This window comes from Somniosus microcephalus, chromosome 14, assembly GCF_052327205.1.
Source record: "Somniosus microcephalus isolate GS21.2 chromosome 14, FLI_Smic_1.0, whole genome shotgun sequence".
Lineage (NCBI taxonomy): Eukaryota > Metazoa > Chordata > Chondrichthyes > Squaliformes > Somniosidae > Somniosus > Somniosus microcephalus.
In genome coordinates, this window is record NC_141000.1 from 134,120,224 (window position 1) to 134,136,029 (window position 15,806).

The window sequence follows — 15,806 nt, forward strand, 5'->3', positions numbered from 1 at the left end:
TCCCCTCGCCGTGTCTCTCTCTGTCTCCCCTCGCGGTGTCTCTCTCTGTCTCCCCTCACGCTGTCTCTCTGTCTCCCCTCGCGGTGTCTCTCTGTCTCCCCTCGCGGTGTCTCTCTCTGTCTCCCCTCGCCATGTCTCTCTCTGTCTCGCCTCGCGGTGTCTCGCCTCACGGTGTCTTCCCTCGCGGTGTCTCTCTCTGTCTCCCCTCGCGGTGTCTCTCTGTCTCCCCTCGCCGTGTCTCTCTCTGTCTCCCCTCGCGGTGTCTCTCTCTGTCTCCCTTCGCGGTGTCTCTCTCTGTCTCCCTTCGCGGTGTGTCTCTGTCTCCCCTCGCGGTGTCTCTCTCCGTCTCCCCTCGCGGTGTCTCTCTCCGTCTCCCCTCGCCGTGTCTCTCTCCGTCTCCCCTCGCGGTGTCTCTCTCTCTCCCCTCGCCGTGTCTCTCTCCCCTCGCCATGTCTCTCTGTCTCCCCTCGCGGTGTCTCTCTCTGTCTCGCCTCGCGGTGTCTCTCTCTGTCTCCCCTCGCCATGTCTCTCTCTGTCTCGCCTCGCGGTGTCTCGCCTCGCGGTGTCTCGCCTCGCGGTGTCTCCCCTCGCGGTGTCTCTCTCTGTCTCCCCTCGCGGTGTCTCTCTCTGTCTCCCCTCGCCGTGTCTCTCTCTGTCTCCCCTCGCGGTGTCTCTCTCTGTCTCCCCTCGCGGTGTCTCTCTCTGTCTCCCCTCGCGGTGTCTCTCTGTCTCCCCTCGCGGTGTCTCTCTGTCTCCCCTCGCGGTGTCTCTCTGTCTCCCCTCGCGGTGTCTCTCTCTGTCTCCCCTCGCCGCGTCTCTCTCTCTCTCCCCTCGCCGCGTCTCTCTGTCTCCCCTCGCCGCGTCTCTCTGTCTCCCCTCGCCGCGTCTCTCTGTCTCCCCTCGCCGCGTCTCTCCGTCTCCCCTCGCCGCGTCTCTCCGTCTCCCCTCGCCGCGTCTCTCCGTCTCCCCTCGCCGCGTCTCTCCGTCTCCCCTCGCCGCGTCTCTCCGTCTCCCCTCGCCGCGTCTCTCCGTCTCCCCTCGCCGCGTCTCTCCGTCTCCCCTCGCCGCGTCTCTCTGTCTCCCCTCGCCGCGTCTCTCTGTCTCCCCTCGCCGCGTCTCTCTGTCTCCCCTCGCTGCGTCTCTCTGTCTCCCCTCGCCGCGTCTCTCTGTCTCCCCTCGCCGCGTCTCTCTCTCTCCCCTCGCCGCGTCTCTCTCTCTCCCCTCGCCGCGTCTCTCTCTCTCCCCTCGCCGCGTCTCTCTCTCTCCCCTCGCCGCGTCTCTCTCTCTCCCCTCGCCGCGTCTCTCTCCCCTCGCCGCGTCTCTCTCCCCTCGCCGCGTCTCTCTCTCTCCCCTCGCCGCGTCTCTCTCTCTCCCCTCGCCGCGTCTCTCTCTCTCCCCTCGCCGCGTCTCTCTCTCTCCCCTCGCCGCGTCTCTCTCTCTCCCCTCGCCGCGTCTCTCTCTCTCCCCTCGCCGCGTCTCTCTCTCTCCCCTCGCCGCGTCTCTCTCTCTCCCCTCGCCGCGTCTCTCTCTCTCCCCTCGCCGCGTCTCTCTCTCTCCCCTCGCCGCGTCTCTCTCTCTCCCCTCGCCGCGTCTCTCTCTCTCCCCTCGCCGCGTCTCTCTCTCTCCCCTCGCCGCGTCTCTCTCTCTCCCCTCGCCGCGTCTCTCTCTCTCCCCTCGCCGCGTCTCTCTCTCTCCCCTCGCCGCGTCTCTCTCTCTCCCCTCGCCGCGTCTCTCTCTCTCCCCTCGCCGCGTCTCTCTCTCTCCCCTCGCCGCGTCTCTCTCTCTCCCCTCGCCGCGTCTCTCTCTCTCCCCTCGCCGCGTCTCTCTCTCTCCCTCGCCGCGTCTCTCTCTCTCCCCTCGCCGCGTCTCTCTCTCTCCCCTCGCCGCGTCTCTCTCTCTCCCCTCGCCGCGTCTCTCTCTCTCCCCTCGCCGCGTCTCTCTCTCTCCCCTCGCCGCGTCTCTCTCTCTCCCCTCGCCGCGTCTCTCTCTCTCCCCTCGCCGCGTCTCTCTCTCTCCCCTCGCCGCGTCTCTCTCTCTCCCCTCGCCGCGTCTCTCTCTCTCCCCTCGCCGCGTCTCTCTCTCTCCCCTCGCCGCGTCTCTCTCTCTCCCCTCGCCGCGTCTCTCTCTCTCCCCTCGCCGCGTCTCTCTCTCTCCCCTCGCCGCGTCTCTCTCTCTCCCCTCGCCGCGTCTCTCTCTCTCCCCTCGCCGCGTCTCTCTCTCTCCCCTCGCCGCGTCTCTCTCTCTCCCCTCGCCGCGTCTCTCTCTCTCCCCTCGCCGCGTCTCTCTCTCTCCCCTCGCCGCGTCTCTCTCTCTCCCCTCGCCGCGTCTCTCTCTCTCCCCTCGCCGCGTCTCTCTCTCTCCCCTCGCCGCGTCTCTCTCTCTCCCCTCGCCGCGTCTCTCTCTCTCCCCTCGCCGCGTCTCTCTCTCTCCCCTCGCCGCGTCTCTCTCTCTCCCCTCGCCGCGTCTCTCTCTCTCCCCTCGCCGCGTCTCTCTCTCTCCCCTCGCCGCGTCTCTCTCTCTCCCCTCGCCGCGTCTCTCTCTCTCCCCTCGCCGCGTCTCTCTCTCTCCCCTCGCCGCGTCTCTCTCTCTCCCCTCGCCGCGTCTCTCTCTCTCCCCTCGCCGCGTCTCTCTCTCTCCCCTCGCCGCGTCTCTCTCTCTCCCCTCGCCGCGTCTCTCTCTCTCCCCTCGCCGCGTCTCTCTCTCTCCCCTCGCCGCGTCTCTCTCTCCCCTCGCCGCGTCTCTCTCTCTCCCCTCGCCGCGTCTCTCTCTCTCCCCTCGCCGCGTCTCTCTCTCTCCCCTCGCCGCGTCTCTCTCTCTCCCCTCGCCGCGTCTCTCTCTCTCCCCTCGCCGCGTCTCTCTCTCTCCCCTCGCCGCGTCTCTCTCTCTCCCCTCGCCGCGTCTCTCTCTCTCCCCTCGCCGCGTCTCTCTCTCTCGCCTCGCCGCGTCTCTCTCTCTCGCCTCGCCGCGTCTCTCTCTCTCGCCTCGCCGCGTCTCTCTCTCTCGCCTCGCCGCGTCTCTCTCTCTCGCCTCGCCGCGTCTCTCTCTCTCGCCTCGCCGCGTCTCTCTCTCTCCCCTCGCCGCGTCTCTCTCTCTCTCCCCTCGCCGCGTCTCTCTCTCTCCCCTCGCCGCGTCTCTCTCTCTCTCCCCTCGCCGCGTCTCTCTCTCTCCCCTCGCCGCGTCTCTCTCTCTCCCCTCGCCGCGTCTCTCTCTCTCCCCTCGCCGCGTCTCTCTCTCTCCCCTCGCCGCGTCGCTCTCTCTCCCCTCGCCGCGTCTCTCTCTCCCTCTTCTCGCGGTGTCTCTCTCTGTCTCCCCTCGCCGTGTCTCTCTGTCTCCCCTCGCCGTGTCTCTCTCTGTCTCCCCTCGCGGTGTCTCTCTCTGTCTCCCCTCGCGGTGTCTCTCTCTGTCTCCCCTCGCGGTGTCTCTCTCTGTCTCCCCTCGCGGTGTCTCTGTCTCCCCTCGCGGTGTCTCTCTCTGTCTCCCCTCGCGGTGTCTCTCTCTGTCTCCCCTCGCCGTGTCTCTCTCTCTCTCCCCTCGCCGTGTCTCTCTCTGTCTCCCCTCGCCGTGTCTCTCTCTGTCTCCCCTCGCGGTGTCTCTGTCTCCCCTCGCCGTGTCTCTCTCTGTCTCCCCTCGCCGTGTCTCTCTCTGTCTCCCCTCGCCGTGTCTCTCTCTGTCTCCCCTCGCCGTGTCTCTCTCTGTCTCCCCTCGCCGTGTCTCTCTCTGTCTCCCCTCGCCGTGTCTCTCTCTGTCTCCCCTCGCCGTGTCTCTCTCTGTCTCCCCTCGCGGTGTCTCTCTCTGTCTCCCCTCGCCGTGTCTCTCTCTGTCTCCCCTCGCGGTGTCTCTCTGTCTCCCCTCGCGGTGTCTCTCTCCGTCTCCCCTCGCCGTGTCTCTCTCCGTCTTCCCTCGCGGTGTCTCTCTGTCTCCCCTCGCGATGTCTCTCTGTCTCCCCTCGCGGTTTCTCTCTGTCTCACCTCACGGTGTCTCTCTGTCTCCCCTCACGGTCTCTCTCTGTCTCCACTCGCGGTGTCTCTCTTTCTCTCCCCTCGCTCTGTCTCCCCTCGCGGTGTCTCTGTCTCCCCTCGCCGTGCCTCTCTCTGTCTCCCCTCGCCGTGTCCCTCTCCGTCTCCGCTCGCGGTGTCTCTCTCTCCCCTCGCTCTGTCTCCCCTCGCGGTGTCTCTCTGTCTCCCCTCGCCGTGCCTCTCTCTGTCTCCCCTCGCCGTGTCTCTCTCTGTCTCCCCTCGCGGTGTCTCTCTCTGTCTCCCCTCGCGGTGTCTCTCTCTGTCTCCCCTCGCGGTGTCTCTCTCTGTCTCCCCTCGCGGTGTCTCTCTCTGTCTCCCCTCGCGGTGTCTCTCTCTGTCTCCCCTCGCCGTGTCTCTCTCTGTCTCCCCTCGCCGTGTCTCTCTCTGTCTCCCCTCGCCGTGTCTCTCTCTGTCTCCCCTCGCGGTCTCTCTGTCTCCCCTCGCCGTGTCTCTCTCTGTCTCCCCTCGCCGTGTCTCTCTCTGTCTCCCCTCGCCGTGTCTCTGTCTCCCCTCGCCGTGTCTCTCTCTGTCTCCCCTCGCCGTGTCTCTCTCTGTCTCCCCTCGCGGTGTCTCTCTCTGTCTCCCCTCGCCGTGTCTCTCTCTGTCTCCCCTCGCGGTGTCTCTCTGTCTCCCCTCGCGGTGTCTCTCTCCGTCTCCCCTCGCCGTGTCTCTCTCCGTCTTCCCTCGCGGTGTCTCTCTGTCTCCCCTCGCGGTTTCTCTCTGTCTCCCCTCACGGTGTCTCTCTGTCTCCCCTCACGGTCTCTCTCTGTCTCCACTCGCGGTGTCTCTCTTTCTCTCCCCTCGCTCTGTCTCCCCTCGCGGTGTCTCTGTCTCCCCTCGCCGTGCCTCTCTCTGTCTCCCCTCGCCGTGTCCCTCTCCGTCTCCGCTCGCGGTGTCTCTCTCTCTCTCCCCTCGCTCTGTCTCCCCTCGCGGTGTCTCTCTGTCTCCCCTCGCCGTGCCTCTCTCTGTCTCCCCTCGCCGTGTCTCTCTCTGTCTCCCCTCGCCGTGTCTCTGTCTCCCCTCGCCGTGTCTCTCTGTCTCCCCTCGCCGTGTCTCTGTCTCCCCTCGCCGTGTCTCTGTCTCCCCTCGCCGTGTCTCTCTGTCTCCCCTCGCCGTGTCTCTCTGTCTCCCCTCGCCGTGTCTCTCTGTCTCCCCTCGCCGTGTCTCTCTGTCTCCCCTCGCCGTGTCTCTCTGTCTCCCCTCGCCGTGTCTCTCTGTCTCCCCTCGCCGTGTCTCTCTGTCTCCCCTCGCCGTGTCTCTCTGTCTCCCCTCGCCGTGTCTCTCTCTCTCCCCTCGCCGTGTCTCTCTCTCTCCCCTCGCCGTGTCTCTCTCTCTCCCCTCGCCGTGTCTCTCTCTCTCCCCTCGCCGTGTCTCTCTCTCTCCCCTCGCCGTGTCTCTCTCTCTCCCCTCGCCGTGTCTCTCTCTCTCCCCTCGCCGTGTCTCTCTCTCTCCCCTCGCCGTGTCTCTCTCTCTCCCCTCGCCGTGTCTCTCTCTCTCCCCTCGCCGTGTCTCTCTCTCTCCCCTCGCCGTGTCTCTCTCTCTCCCCTCGCCGTGTCTCTCTCTCTCCCCTCGCCGTGTCTCTCTCTCTCCCCTCGCCGTGTCTCTCTCTCTCCCCTCGCCGTGTCTCTCTCTCTCCCCTCGCCGTGTCTCTCTCTCTCCCCTCGCCGTGTCTCTCTCTCTCCCCTCGCCGTGTCTCTCTCTCTCCCCTCGCCGTGTCTCTCTCTCTCCCCTCGCCGTGTCTCTCTCTCTCCCCTCGCCGTGTCTCTCTCTCTCCCCTCGCCGTGTCTCTCTCTCTCCCCTCGCCGTGTCTCTCTCTCTCCCCTCGCCGTGTCTCTCTCTCTCCCCTCGCCGTGTCTCTCTCTCTCCCCTCGCCGTGTCTCTCTCTCTCCCCTCGCCGTGTCTCTCTCTCTCCCCTCGCCGTGTCTCTCTCTCTCCCCTCGCCGTGTCTCTCTCTCTCCCCTCGCCGTGTCTCTCTCTCTCCCCTCGCCGTGTCTCTCTCTCTCCCCTCGCCGTGTCTCTCTCTCTCCCCTCGCCGTGTCTCTCTCTCTCCCCTCGCCGTGTCTCTCTCTCTCCCCTCGCCGTGTCTCTCTCTCTCCCCTCGCCGTGTCTCTCTCTCTCCCCTCGCCGTGTCTCTCTCTCTCCCCTCGCCGTGTCTCTCTCTCTCCCCTCGCCGTGTCTCTCTCTCTCCCCTCGCCGTGTCTCTCTCTCTCCCCTCGCCGTGTCTCTCTCTCTCCCCTCGCCGTGTCTCTCTCTCTCCCCTCGCCGTGTCTCTCTCTCTCCCCTCGCCGTGTCTCTCTCTCTCCCCTCGCCGTGTCTCTCTCCGTCTGACCTCGCCGTGTCTCTCTCCGTCTGCCCTCGCCGTGTCTCTCTCCGTCTGCCCTCGCCGTGTCTCTCTCCGTCTGCCCTCGCCGTGTCTCTCTCCGTCTGCCCTCGCCGTGTCTCTCTCCGTCTGCCCTCGCCGTGTCTCTCTCCGTCTGCCCTCGCCGTGTCTCTCTCCGTCTGCCCTCGCGGTCTCTCTCTCTGTCTCCCCTCGCGGTGTCTCTCTCTGTCTCCCCTCGCGGTGTCTCTCTCTGTCTCCCCTCGCGGTGTCTCTGTCTGTCTCCCCTCGTGGTGTCTCTCACTCCCTCTTCTCACGGTGTCTCTCTCTGTCTCCCCTCGCCGTGTCTCTCTCTCTCTCTGTCTCCCCTCGCCGTGTCTCTCTCTGTCTCCCCTCGCCGTGTCTCTCTCTGTCTCCCCTCGCCGTGTCTCTCTCTGTCTCCCCTCGCCGTGTCTCTCTCTGTCTCCCCTCGCCGTGTCTCTCTCTGTCTCCCCTCGCCGTGTCTCTCTCTGTCTCCCCTCGCCGTGTCTCTCTCTCTCTCCCCTCGCGGTGTCTCTCTCTGTCTCCCCTCGCCGTGTCTCTCTCTGTCTCCCCTCGCGGTGTCTCTCTGTCTCCCCTCGCGGTGTCTCTCTGTCTCCCCTCGCGGTGTCTCTCTGTCTCCCCTCGCGGTGTCTCTCTGTCTCCCCTCGCGGTGTCTGTCTCCGTGTCCCCTCGCGGTGTCTGTCTCCGTGTCCCCTCGCGGTGTCTCTCTCCGTGTCCCCTCGCCGTGTCTCTCTCCGTCTCCCCTCGCCGTGTCTCTCTCCGTCTCCCCTCGCCGTGTCTCTCTCCGTCTCCCCTCGCCGTGTCTCTCTCCGTCTCCCCTCGCCGTGTCTCTCTCCGTCTCCCCTCGCCGTGTCTCTCTCCGTCTCCCCTCGCCGTGTCTCTCTCCGTCTCCCCTCGTCGTGTCTCTCTCCGTCTCCCCTCGCCGTGTCTCTCTCCGTCTCCCCTCGCCGTGTCTCTCTCCGTCTCCCCTCGCCGTGTCTCTCTCCGTCTCCCCTCGCCGTGTCTCTCTCCGTCTCCCCTCGCCGTGTCTCTCTCCGTCTCCCCTCGCCGTGTCTCTCTCCGTCTCCGCTCGCGGTGTCTCTCTCTCTCTCCCCTCGCTCTGTCTCCCCTCGCGGTGTCTCTCTGTCTCCCCTCGCGGTGTCTCTCTGTCTCCCCTCGCCGTGTCTCTCTCTGTCTCCCCTCGCCGTGTCTCTCTCTGTCTCCCCTCGCGGTGTCTCTCTGTCTCCCCTCGCCGTGCCTCTCTCTGTCTCCCCTCGCCGTGTCTCTCTCTGTCTCCCCTCGCGGTGTCTCTCTGTCTCCCCTCGCCGTGTCTCTCTCCGTCTCCCCTCGCGGTGTCTCTCTCCGTCTCCCCTCGCCGTGTCTCTCTCCGTCTCCCCTCGCCGTGTCTCTCTCCGTCTCCCCTCGCCGTGTCTCTCTCCGTCTCCCCTCGCCGTGTCTCTCTCCGTCTCCCCTCGCCGTGTCTCTCTCCGTCTCCCCTCGCCGTGTCTCTCTCCGTCTCCCCTCGCCGTGTCTCTCTCCGTCTCCCCTCGCCGTGTCTCTCTCCGTCTCCCCTCGCCGTGTCTCTCTCCGTCTCCCCTCGCCGTGTCTCTCTCCGTCTCCCCTCGCCGTGTCTCTCTCCGTCTCCCCTCGCCGTGTCTCTCTCCGTCTCCCCTCGCCGTGTCTCTCTCCGTCTCCCCTCGCCGTGTCTCTCTCCGTCTCCCCTCGCCGTGTCTCTCTCCGTCTCCCCTCGCCGTGTCTCTCTCTCTCTCCCCTCGCCTTGTCTCTGTCTCCCCTCGTGGTGTCTCTCTGTCTCCCTTCGCGGTGTCTCTCTGTTTCCCTTCGCCGTGCCTCTCTCTGTCTCCCCTCGCCGTGTCTCTCTCTGTCTCCCCTCGCCGTGTCTCTCTCTGTCTCCCCTCGCGGTGTCTCTCTGTCTCCCCTCGCGATGTCTCTCTGTCTCCCCTCGCGGTTTCTCTCTGTCTCCCCTCGCGGTGTCTCTCTGTCTCCCCTCACGGTCTCTCTCTGTCTCCCCTCGCCGTGTTTCTCTCTGTCTCCCCTCGCCGTGTCTCTCTCTGTCTCCCCTCGCCGTGTCGCTCTCTGTCTCCCCTCGCCGTGTCTCTCTCTGTCTCCCCTCGCCGTGTCTCTCTCTCCCTTCGCCGTGTCTCTCTGTCTCCCTTCGCCGTGTCTCTCTGTCTCCCTTCGCCGTGTCTCTCGCTCCCCTCGCGGTGTCTCTCTCTCCCCTCGCGTGTCTCTCTCTCCCCTCGCGTGTCTCTCTCTGTCTCCCCTCGCCGTGTCTCTCTCTGTCTCCCCTCGCCGTGTCTGTCTCTGTCTCCCCTCGCCATGTCTCTCTCTTGCTCCCCTCGCGGTGTCTCTCTGTCTCCCCTCGCCGTGTCTCTCTCTGTCTCCCCTCGCCATGTCTCTCTCTGTCTCCCCTCGCGTGTCTCCCCTCGCCGTGTCTCTCTCTGTCTCCCCTCGCCGTGTCTCTCTCTGTCTCCCCTCGCCGTGTCTCTCTCTCTCTCCCCTCGCCGTGTCTCTCTCTGTCTCCCCTCGCCGTGTCTCTCTCTGTCTCCCCTCGCCGTGTCTCTCTCTCTCTCCCCTCGCCGTGTCTCTCTCTGTCTCCCCTCGTCGTGTCTCTCTCTCTCTCTCCCCTCGTCGTGTCTCTCTCTCTCTCTCCCCTCGCCGTGTCTCTCTCTCTCTCCCCTCGCCGTGTCTCTCTCTGTCTCCCCTCGCCGTGTCTCTCTCTGTCTCCCCTCGCCGTGTCTCTCTCTGTCTCCCCTCGCGGTGTCTCTCTGTCTCCCCTCGCCGTGTCTCTCTCTCTCTCCCCTCGCGGTGTCTGTCTCCCCTCGCCGTGTCTCTCTCTGTCTCCCCTCGCGTGTCTCCCCTCGCCGTGTCTCTCTCTCTCTCCCCTCGCCGTGTCTCTCTCTTTCTCCCCTCGCCGTGTCTCTCTCTTTCTCCCCTCGCCGTGTCTCTCTCTGTCTCCCCTCGCCGTGTCTCTCTCTCCCCTCGCCGTGTCTCTCTCTGTCTCCCCTCGCCGTGTCTCTCTCTGTCTCCCCTCGCCGTGTCTCTCTCTGTCTCCCCTCGCCGTGTCTCTCTCTGTCTCCCCTCGCCGTGTCTCTCTCTGTCTCCCCTCGCCGTGTCTCTCTCTGTCTCCTCTCGCGGTGTCTCTCTGTCTCCCCTCGCCGTGTCTGTCTCTGTCTCCCCTCGCCGTGTCTGTCTCTGTGTCCCCTCGCCGTGTCTCTCTCTGTGTCCCCTCGCCGTGTCTCTCTCTGTCTCCCCTCGCCGCGTTTCTCTCTGTCTCCCCTCGCGGTGTCTCTCTGTCTCCCTTCACCGTGTCTCTCTGTCTCCCCTCGCCGTGTCTCTCTCTATCCTCCCTCACAGTGTCTCTCTCGCCTCTCGCAGTGTTGATTGTTGCTCGTTTTGATGGTACACTGTGTTCCTGGGCCATCTTGCCCTGTGTGTCCTTGGCCCCAGTCCAGGCTGCAGCTCTTTACCATCACTTTCTGTTCTGTGCGGTTGTTTCACGGGCTGGGAATCGGTCTGTGTTGATTGGTATTAAGTGGAAATGCAGATTCTTGTCAGAACTCGAAGAAACTCTCTATTACTTGGTTGTCCTTTTACGCTGGGTGCAAGCTTTAATGTTGTTTCTTCTTGCAGAGAGAGTGACCTTGTTCCTGTTTGTGCCGTTTCTTAGATGACAGGGTTGTGGTGGCTCCAGTGGATACAGCTGGACTGCTTAGCAACAAAATGGCAGGGCAGTGTGCTGACCCCTTGCCCTCCGCTGTCTGTCACACAGGAGCCGAGGCCGGTGAGGTCTCGAGCAGCCATTCCCACATTCAAGCTGCAGAGATAACCAGCACAAAACGAGCAAGCCTCTTATCCAACAAAACGCTGCTGCTCTTTCCCGGGAGAGATCCTGGTCCCATACCATTACCGCCTCCCAGGAACCAGCGAGGAGAGGTGCTCAGCTCCGCACAGGGAATTCCAGAACACGGTGAGCGGTCAATGGCAGTCGGTCACTCGAGTGCCAGCGGAGCGCCTGTGGGTGAGAAATCAGCCGCTGAGGAAGAGTCCGACTCCAGCTCCGAATCCAGCTCCGACTCCAGCTCCGACTCCGACGAAGAAACTGTGCCCGAAGACGCTGTAAAGACTCCAGTTGAATTTCCAAGGCATGATTCTGACCACTGCACCCCAGCCAGGGTCGCTGACCGGAAGGAAGTGACCCGAGGAGGTCAGGTCAGCGAGCCACAGGCAAAGCCCCGACCTGCCGAAGCCCCGGTCGCCAAGGACTTGGCGGGAGAATCTCCCACAGAGCTGAGCAAAATGGGGAGAGAGAAAGAGGCACAAGCTGCCCGTCTGGAGACAATAGCGCAGAGGAACCGCGCATCACCGAGCAGTGAACTCCGCGTTGGGGCCAAAGCATCGCCGAGGAATGAACTCCGCGCTGGGGCCAAAGCGTCGGCGAGCATTGAACTCCACGGTGGGGCCAACGCCACAGTAACGTCACCAGGAGCAAGCTCGCTACCAAAAGTCAAATCCGTAACCCAAGAAATCGCGGCAAGCAGCCCGCCGAAAGCGTGGGCGCTCCCGGCGCAGGGTGGAACGCCAGGACCAGAGCACGAGTCGGCTGAGGAGATAACACCAGAATCTGCTGCTCCAGCTTTAACTGAGGCTCTGGCCACACCACAGGGTACTCGCCGGTTTAATCTCCACCTCAAACCTGGGCTATGTTTACTGGTAGTCAGGCAAGAGTGTGAGAGCAGCATCCAGAACTGAGCGCTCTAGGTGTGAAGAGATTTAGAGAGGCAAGGCGAGGGTGGGTGCGGGCGGGCGGGCAGGGTGAAGGCAGGCACTGTCAGGTTATCTAATGGAACTGCAAACAGAGCTAGAGAACGAGTATAGAATTAATCAGCCACTGGCAAGATTAGGGTTAGAAGGGATTTTTATGAGATAGAATCTCGCTGATCGCTGTGCCCATTAACTCTCACAACAGGGTGAAAATTGACAGCTTTCTGAGTAGCAGCGGGGTTGCAAGGATCAGAGGTGAACGAATGCTGTGTGGATTGGGATGGCTGATAGCCGGAGCCACCCAGGTAGTGTCGTGTTGGGTGAGGTTCCTGTTTGATAGCAGGAATAAACTTTCACTTGGGGTTTGAAGTGCATTGGGTGGAGATAGTAACAGCAGCAATAGCAGTCAGTGGTGGTGGGGGTGAGTGACAGGACCAATAGTACTCATGATCAGGTGAGTGTCAGTAATGATCGGGTGAGTTAGTTACCTGGTGCATCTGGGCAGTGCTGGGGCTGCTGTATCTCTGGGTTGTGGGGGGAGGGAGGGAGGGAGGGTGTGGCAAAAACCAGGATCCTGCTCCAGGTCCAGTGACAAGGTGGATGTGTGAACAATGAGGACAGTGTTAGATCCGTGTGTTAATGGAGACACGGAATGCAGGAGTTGATTTAACAAGTGTTTACTGAACAAAGTCTGGAGGTGAACTAACTACACAAGACACTATACAGGCTTATATACCCGAGTGGTCACTACTGGTACTACAGTATACAGGGGCTTCAAAAACATAGTTCCTCTTAAAGGTACAAATGTAAGAAGTCACACAACACCAGGTTATAGTCCAACAGCTTTATTTGAAATCACAAGCTTTCGGAGCGCTGCTCCTTCTTCAGGTGAAGTGGAGAAATGCATAAAGGTGGGGTCACAAGGGGTCAAATATTGCAGATGCTGGGGTCTGTATGAAAAACAAAAAAACAGACAAAAAACATTTTTTTTGGCTGGAAATCACAGCAGGTCCGGCCGCATCTGTGTAGAGAGAACAAGCACATACAGGTACATACACTACAATTCCTCCCCTTTTAGATAAATAGTACATAACATTTTAAGTAATCATTAAATAACATTTTTACAAGAACAATAATATACACATTTGCTGAAGTTAATCAATTACAAATTCAGTCTCTCTGGAGGCTTCCTGACTCGGTCCGGATAACGCCTCGGTGGTGTAGTAGGTTCTTTTGGCAAGGTCGATTCGGCTTCAATGCCAGTGTCGGGTTCATCTGGTTCCAGTATCACCGGATCGGAGGTAGATACTACGGGTATCTCTGCTTCATCACTAGGCGTATAGAGTTGTGGTGTAGGTTGTCCTTTTTCGGATGACTCTATGATCTGGTCAGCATGGCGCCTTATTATGCTTTCTCCAATGTCCACGGTATACATCAGCGGTCCTAGTCATGTGCAAATAGTTCCAGGCTGCCATTTCTCGGTACAGTAGTCCCGGGCCAAAACTGGTTGACCTATCTGGAAGTTTCTAGTTGGCCTTTCATTCATGCTTTGAAATTGCCAGTTCTCTACGTCCCTTCTGACGTTTGGCTTGACCAAATCCAGCCGGCATCTTAGGCTTCTATTGACAAACATCATGGCGGGGGTTTGGTTTGTAACCACATGTGTTGCATTCCTGTACGCAAACAAGAAGTTATCTACCTTATGTTGTAGATTTATGTCTTCATTACCCATGGCCTTTATAGCCTTCTTGAAGGTCTGGACAAACCTTTCAGCCAATCCATTGGTGGCGGGATGGTATGGGGCGGACGTGTAGTGCTTAACCCCATTGTTTTTTAAGAACTTCCTGAATTCTTCGGATACAAATTGCGGTCCATTATCAGAACAGATCTGTTCAGGCAGCCCATTCCTGGCGAATATGGTCCTTAATACTGTGATGGTTTTTTCCGTGGTGGTGGAGGACATCTTTATTACCTCCGGCCACTTGGAGTGTGCATCCACCGCGATTAAGAACATTGAGTCCATAAATGGACCAGCAAAGTCGATATGTACCCTTTGCCATGGAGATGAGGGCCACTCCCATGGATGTAGAGGGGCTTGTGGTGGGGCGTTTTGGACCTTCTGGCATCCTAGACAGCTCTTGGTCATTTCTTCGATGTCTCCATCGATACCTGGCCACCACACAAACACTCTGGCTAAGTTCTTCATTTTCACTCCACCCAGATGCCCCTCGTGAAGCTCCTTTAGCACTCTATCCTTGAGTTTGGGTGGAATCACCACTCTGGATCCACACATCAAGGTTCCTCGGCACACTGACAGCTGTTCTCTTCTTTGCGAGAATGCTGGCAACAGTGGTTCGCCATGTGCTGGCCATCCCTTCACCATTAAATCGTAGACTCGTGAGAGAGTCGGGTCATTTCGCGTTTCCTTTTCAATGGTAGAATTTGTCTCCGGTAAACATTCCACTATGGTCGCGTGGAACATCTCCACTGGGTCCACTGTAGGCGCCTCTTCCACCGTTGGCAACGGTAGGCGCGATAACCCGTCAGCATTCCCATGCTGTTTTGTTCCTTTGTATTCTATGTCATATTGGTGTGCCCCTAGGAAAAGGGACCACCTCTGTAGCCTTTGCGCTGTCATAATGGGAACGCCCTTTTTAGGGTTGAATATGGAGACGAGGGGTTGATGGTCAGTCAACAAGGTAAATTTTTGTCCGTGTAGGTAATGGTTGAATTTCTTCACCCCCCACACCAGGCTGAGTGCCTCCCTGTCGATCTGGGCATAGTTACGCTCAGCTGAGTTCAATGAGCGTGACGCAAAAGCTATCAGCCGCTCCGAGCCATCAGGGAATCTATGCGATAATACCGCTCCCACGCCGTAAGGGGATGCATCGCACGCCAGTCTGATTGGCAGTGATGGGTTGTAATGAGCCAACACTTCCCTGGACGTGATCAAGCCTTTGCATTTATGGAAGGCACGTTTACAGTCTTCGCTCCATTTCCAAACTACTCCCGTTTGTAGCAGTGCGTTAAGAGGGTGCAGAACCGTCGACAAGTTTGGTAAAAATTTATGATAGTAATTTACTAATCCCAGGAACGACCTTAATTGTGAGACATTTTCAGGTGCTGGGGCCTTTACGACCGCTTCAATTTTTTCAGGTGACTTATGCAACCCTTCTTCGTTAATGACATGGCCACAATATGATATTTGTTTCTGGAAAAATTCGCACTTGGGGCGATTTGCTCGTAGGCCCTGTTCTCTCAGCCTCGTGAGCACCTGCTCCAAGTTGGCAAGGTGCTCGTTGTCATTTTCTCCTGTTACAAGGATGTCGTCTAGGTAGCATTGAGTCCCCGGAATCCCTTGCAGGACTTGCTCCATAGCTCTTTGCCAGATAGCCGGAGCTGATGCCACTCCGAAAACCAGTCGATTGTACTGGTACAGGCCCTTGTGTGTGTTTATCGTGAGATACTTTTTAGAGGCCTCCTCAACCTCCATCTGTAGATATGCCTGTGCTAAGTCAATTTTGGTGAAACGTTTCCCTCCGGATAGTGAGGCGAAAATATCTTCTATCCTCGGAAGAGGATACTGTACCGTGTGAAGAACCGGGTTTACAGTCACCTTGAAGTCCCCACAGATGCGAACTTTTCTCTGTTCTTCAGATTTATCATTATTCAACGTTTTCTTCATGACCGGGACGATGGGTGTTGCCCACTCGCTCCAATCTACCTTGGATAACACGCCTGCTTTTTCCAAATTCTCCAGCTCTGCATCGACGGCTGGACGAATTGCGTATGGCACCGGCCTTGCCTTAAAAAACTTGGGAATTGCCGCATCTTCCACTTTTATTGAGGCGGTGGCGCCTTTCAAGGTTCCTAGTTCCTGTTGAAACACTTCTTTGGCGTTAGCCAAGATTTCTTTTAATCGTCCAGGTATGACGTCATCATCGTTTTTTTCCTTACTGGTCACCGTCAGTGCCTGAATGGAGTGCCAGTCTAAACGTATCTTTCTGATCCATTCACGTCCCAACAACGGTGGACCACCATCTTGCAGAACGTATAAATACAACTTCTGTATTTCCTTGCCGTTGTATACAACAGGCACCCTTATTTTCCCTCTGGGGTATACTTTCTGCCCCGTATATGTCTTCAAGATAATGGATGTGTCTTTCAAAGGTATATGCGGAAATAGCCGCTCGTAATCCCGTCGACTCATGACGGTCAGAGCTGATCCTGTATCTAGCTCCATTTTTGACTGGGGACCCCGCTATCGTGAGGGTAACCCAAATGGTCTGGTAATCTTCTTTGGCAATCTTCTTTGGCAATTACATTATGTAATTTGAGACAGCTTAGTCTCTTGTTTCCGGAGTTGCTATCGCTCTTCTGGTCTTCGGAGCTACTGTCCGTCATCATTTGTACCTTTCTGTACTTTTCCTTATTGACCTTTTTACTGTCAGCGGATTTCTTTCCAGATCTGCATACACGTGCAATGTGTCCCATCTTTCCGCATTGCCTGCATGCTTTGTCCTTGAACCAGCAGTCCTTCTGGTCATGGGTGGATCTGCCGCAGCGATAACATCTCTCGAAACCCCGTGTCATTTCATGGGTGCCGAAGTCCTGTGGCTTTTGCTGTATCTCTGCAGCTCCTCTTGCTGCTGCTTCGTATGATACAGCCA

General features: G+C 59.7%; 1 protein-coding gene across 1 annotated transcript in view; it reads left to right on the plus strand.

Annotated features, from left to right (window-relative positions):
* ndufv3 (NADH:ubiquinone oxidoreductase subunit V3) overlaps window positions 1-15,806 on the plus strand; it is a 46,239-nt gene that overhangs the window by 26,681 nt on the left and 3,752 nt on the right. Inside the window, exon 3 of the mRNA XM_086007341.1 lies at window positions 10,043-11,038. Coding sequence (XP_085863467.1) covers window positions 10,043-11,038 — 996 coding nt within the window. The remainder of the gene's footprint in view (window positions 1-10,042; window positions 11,039-15,806) is intronic.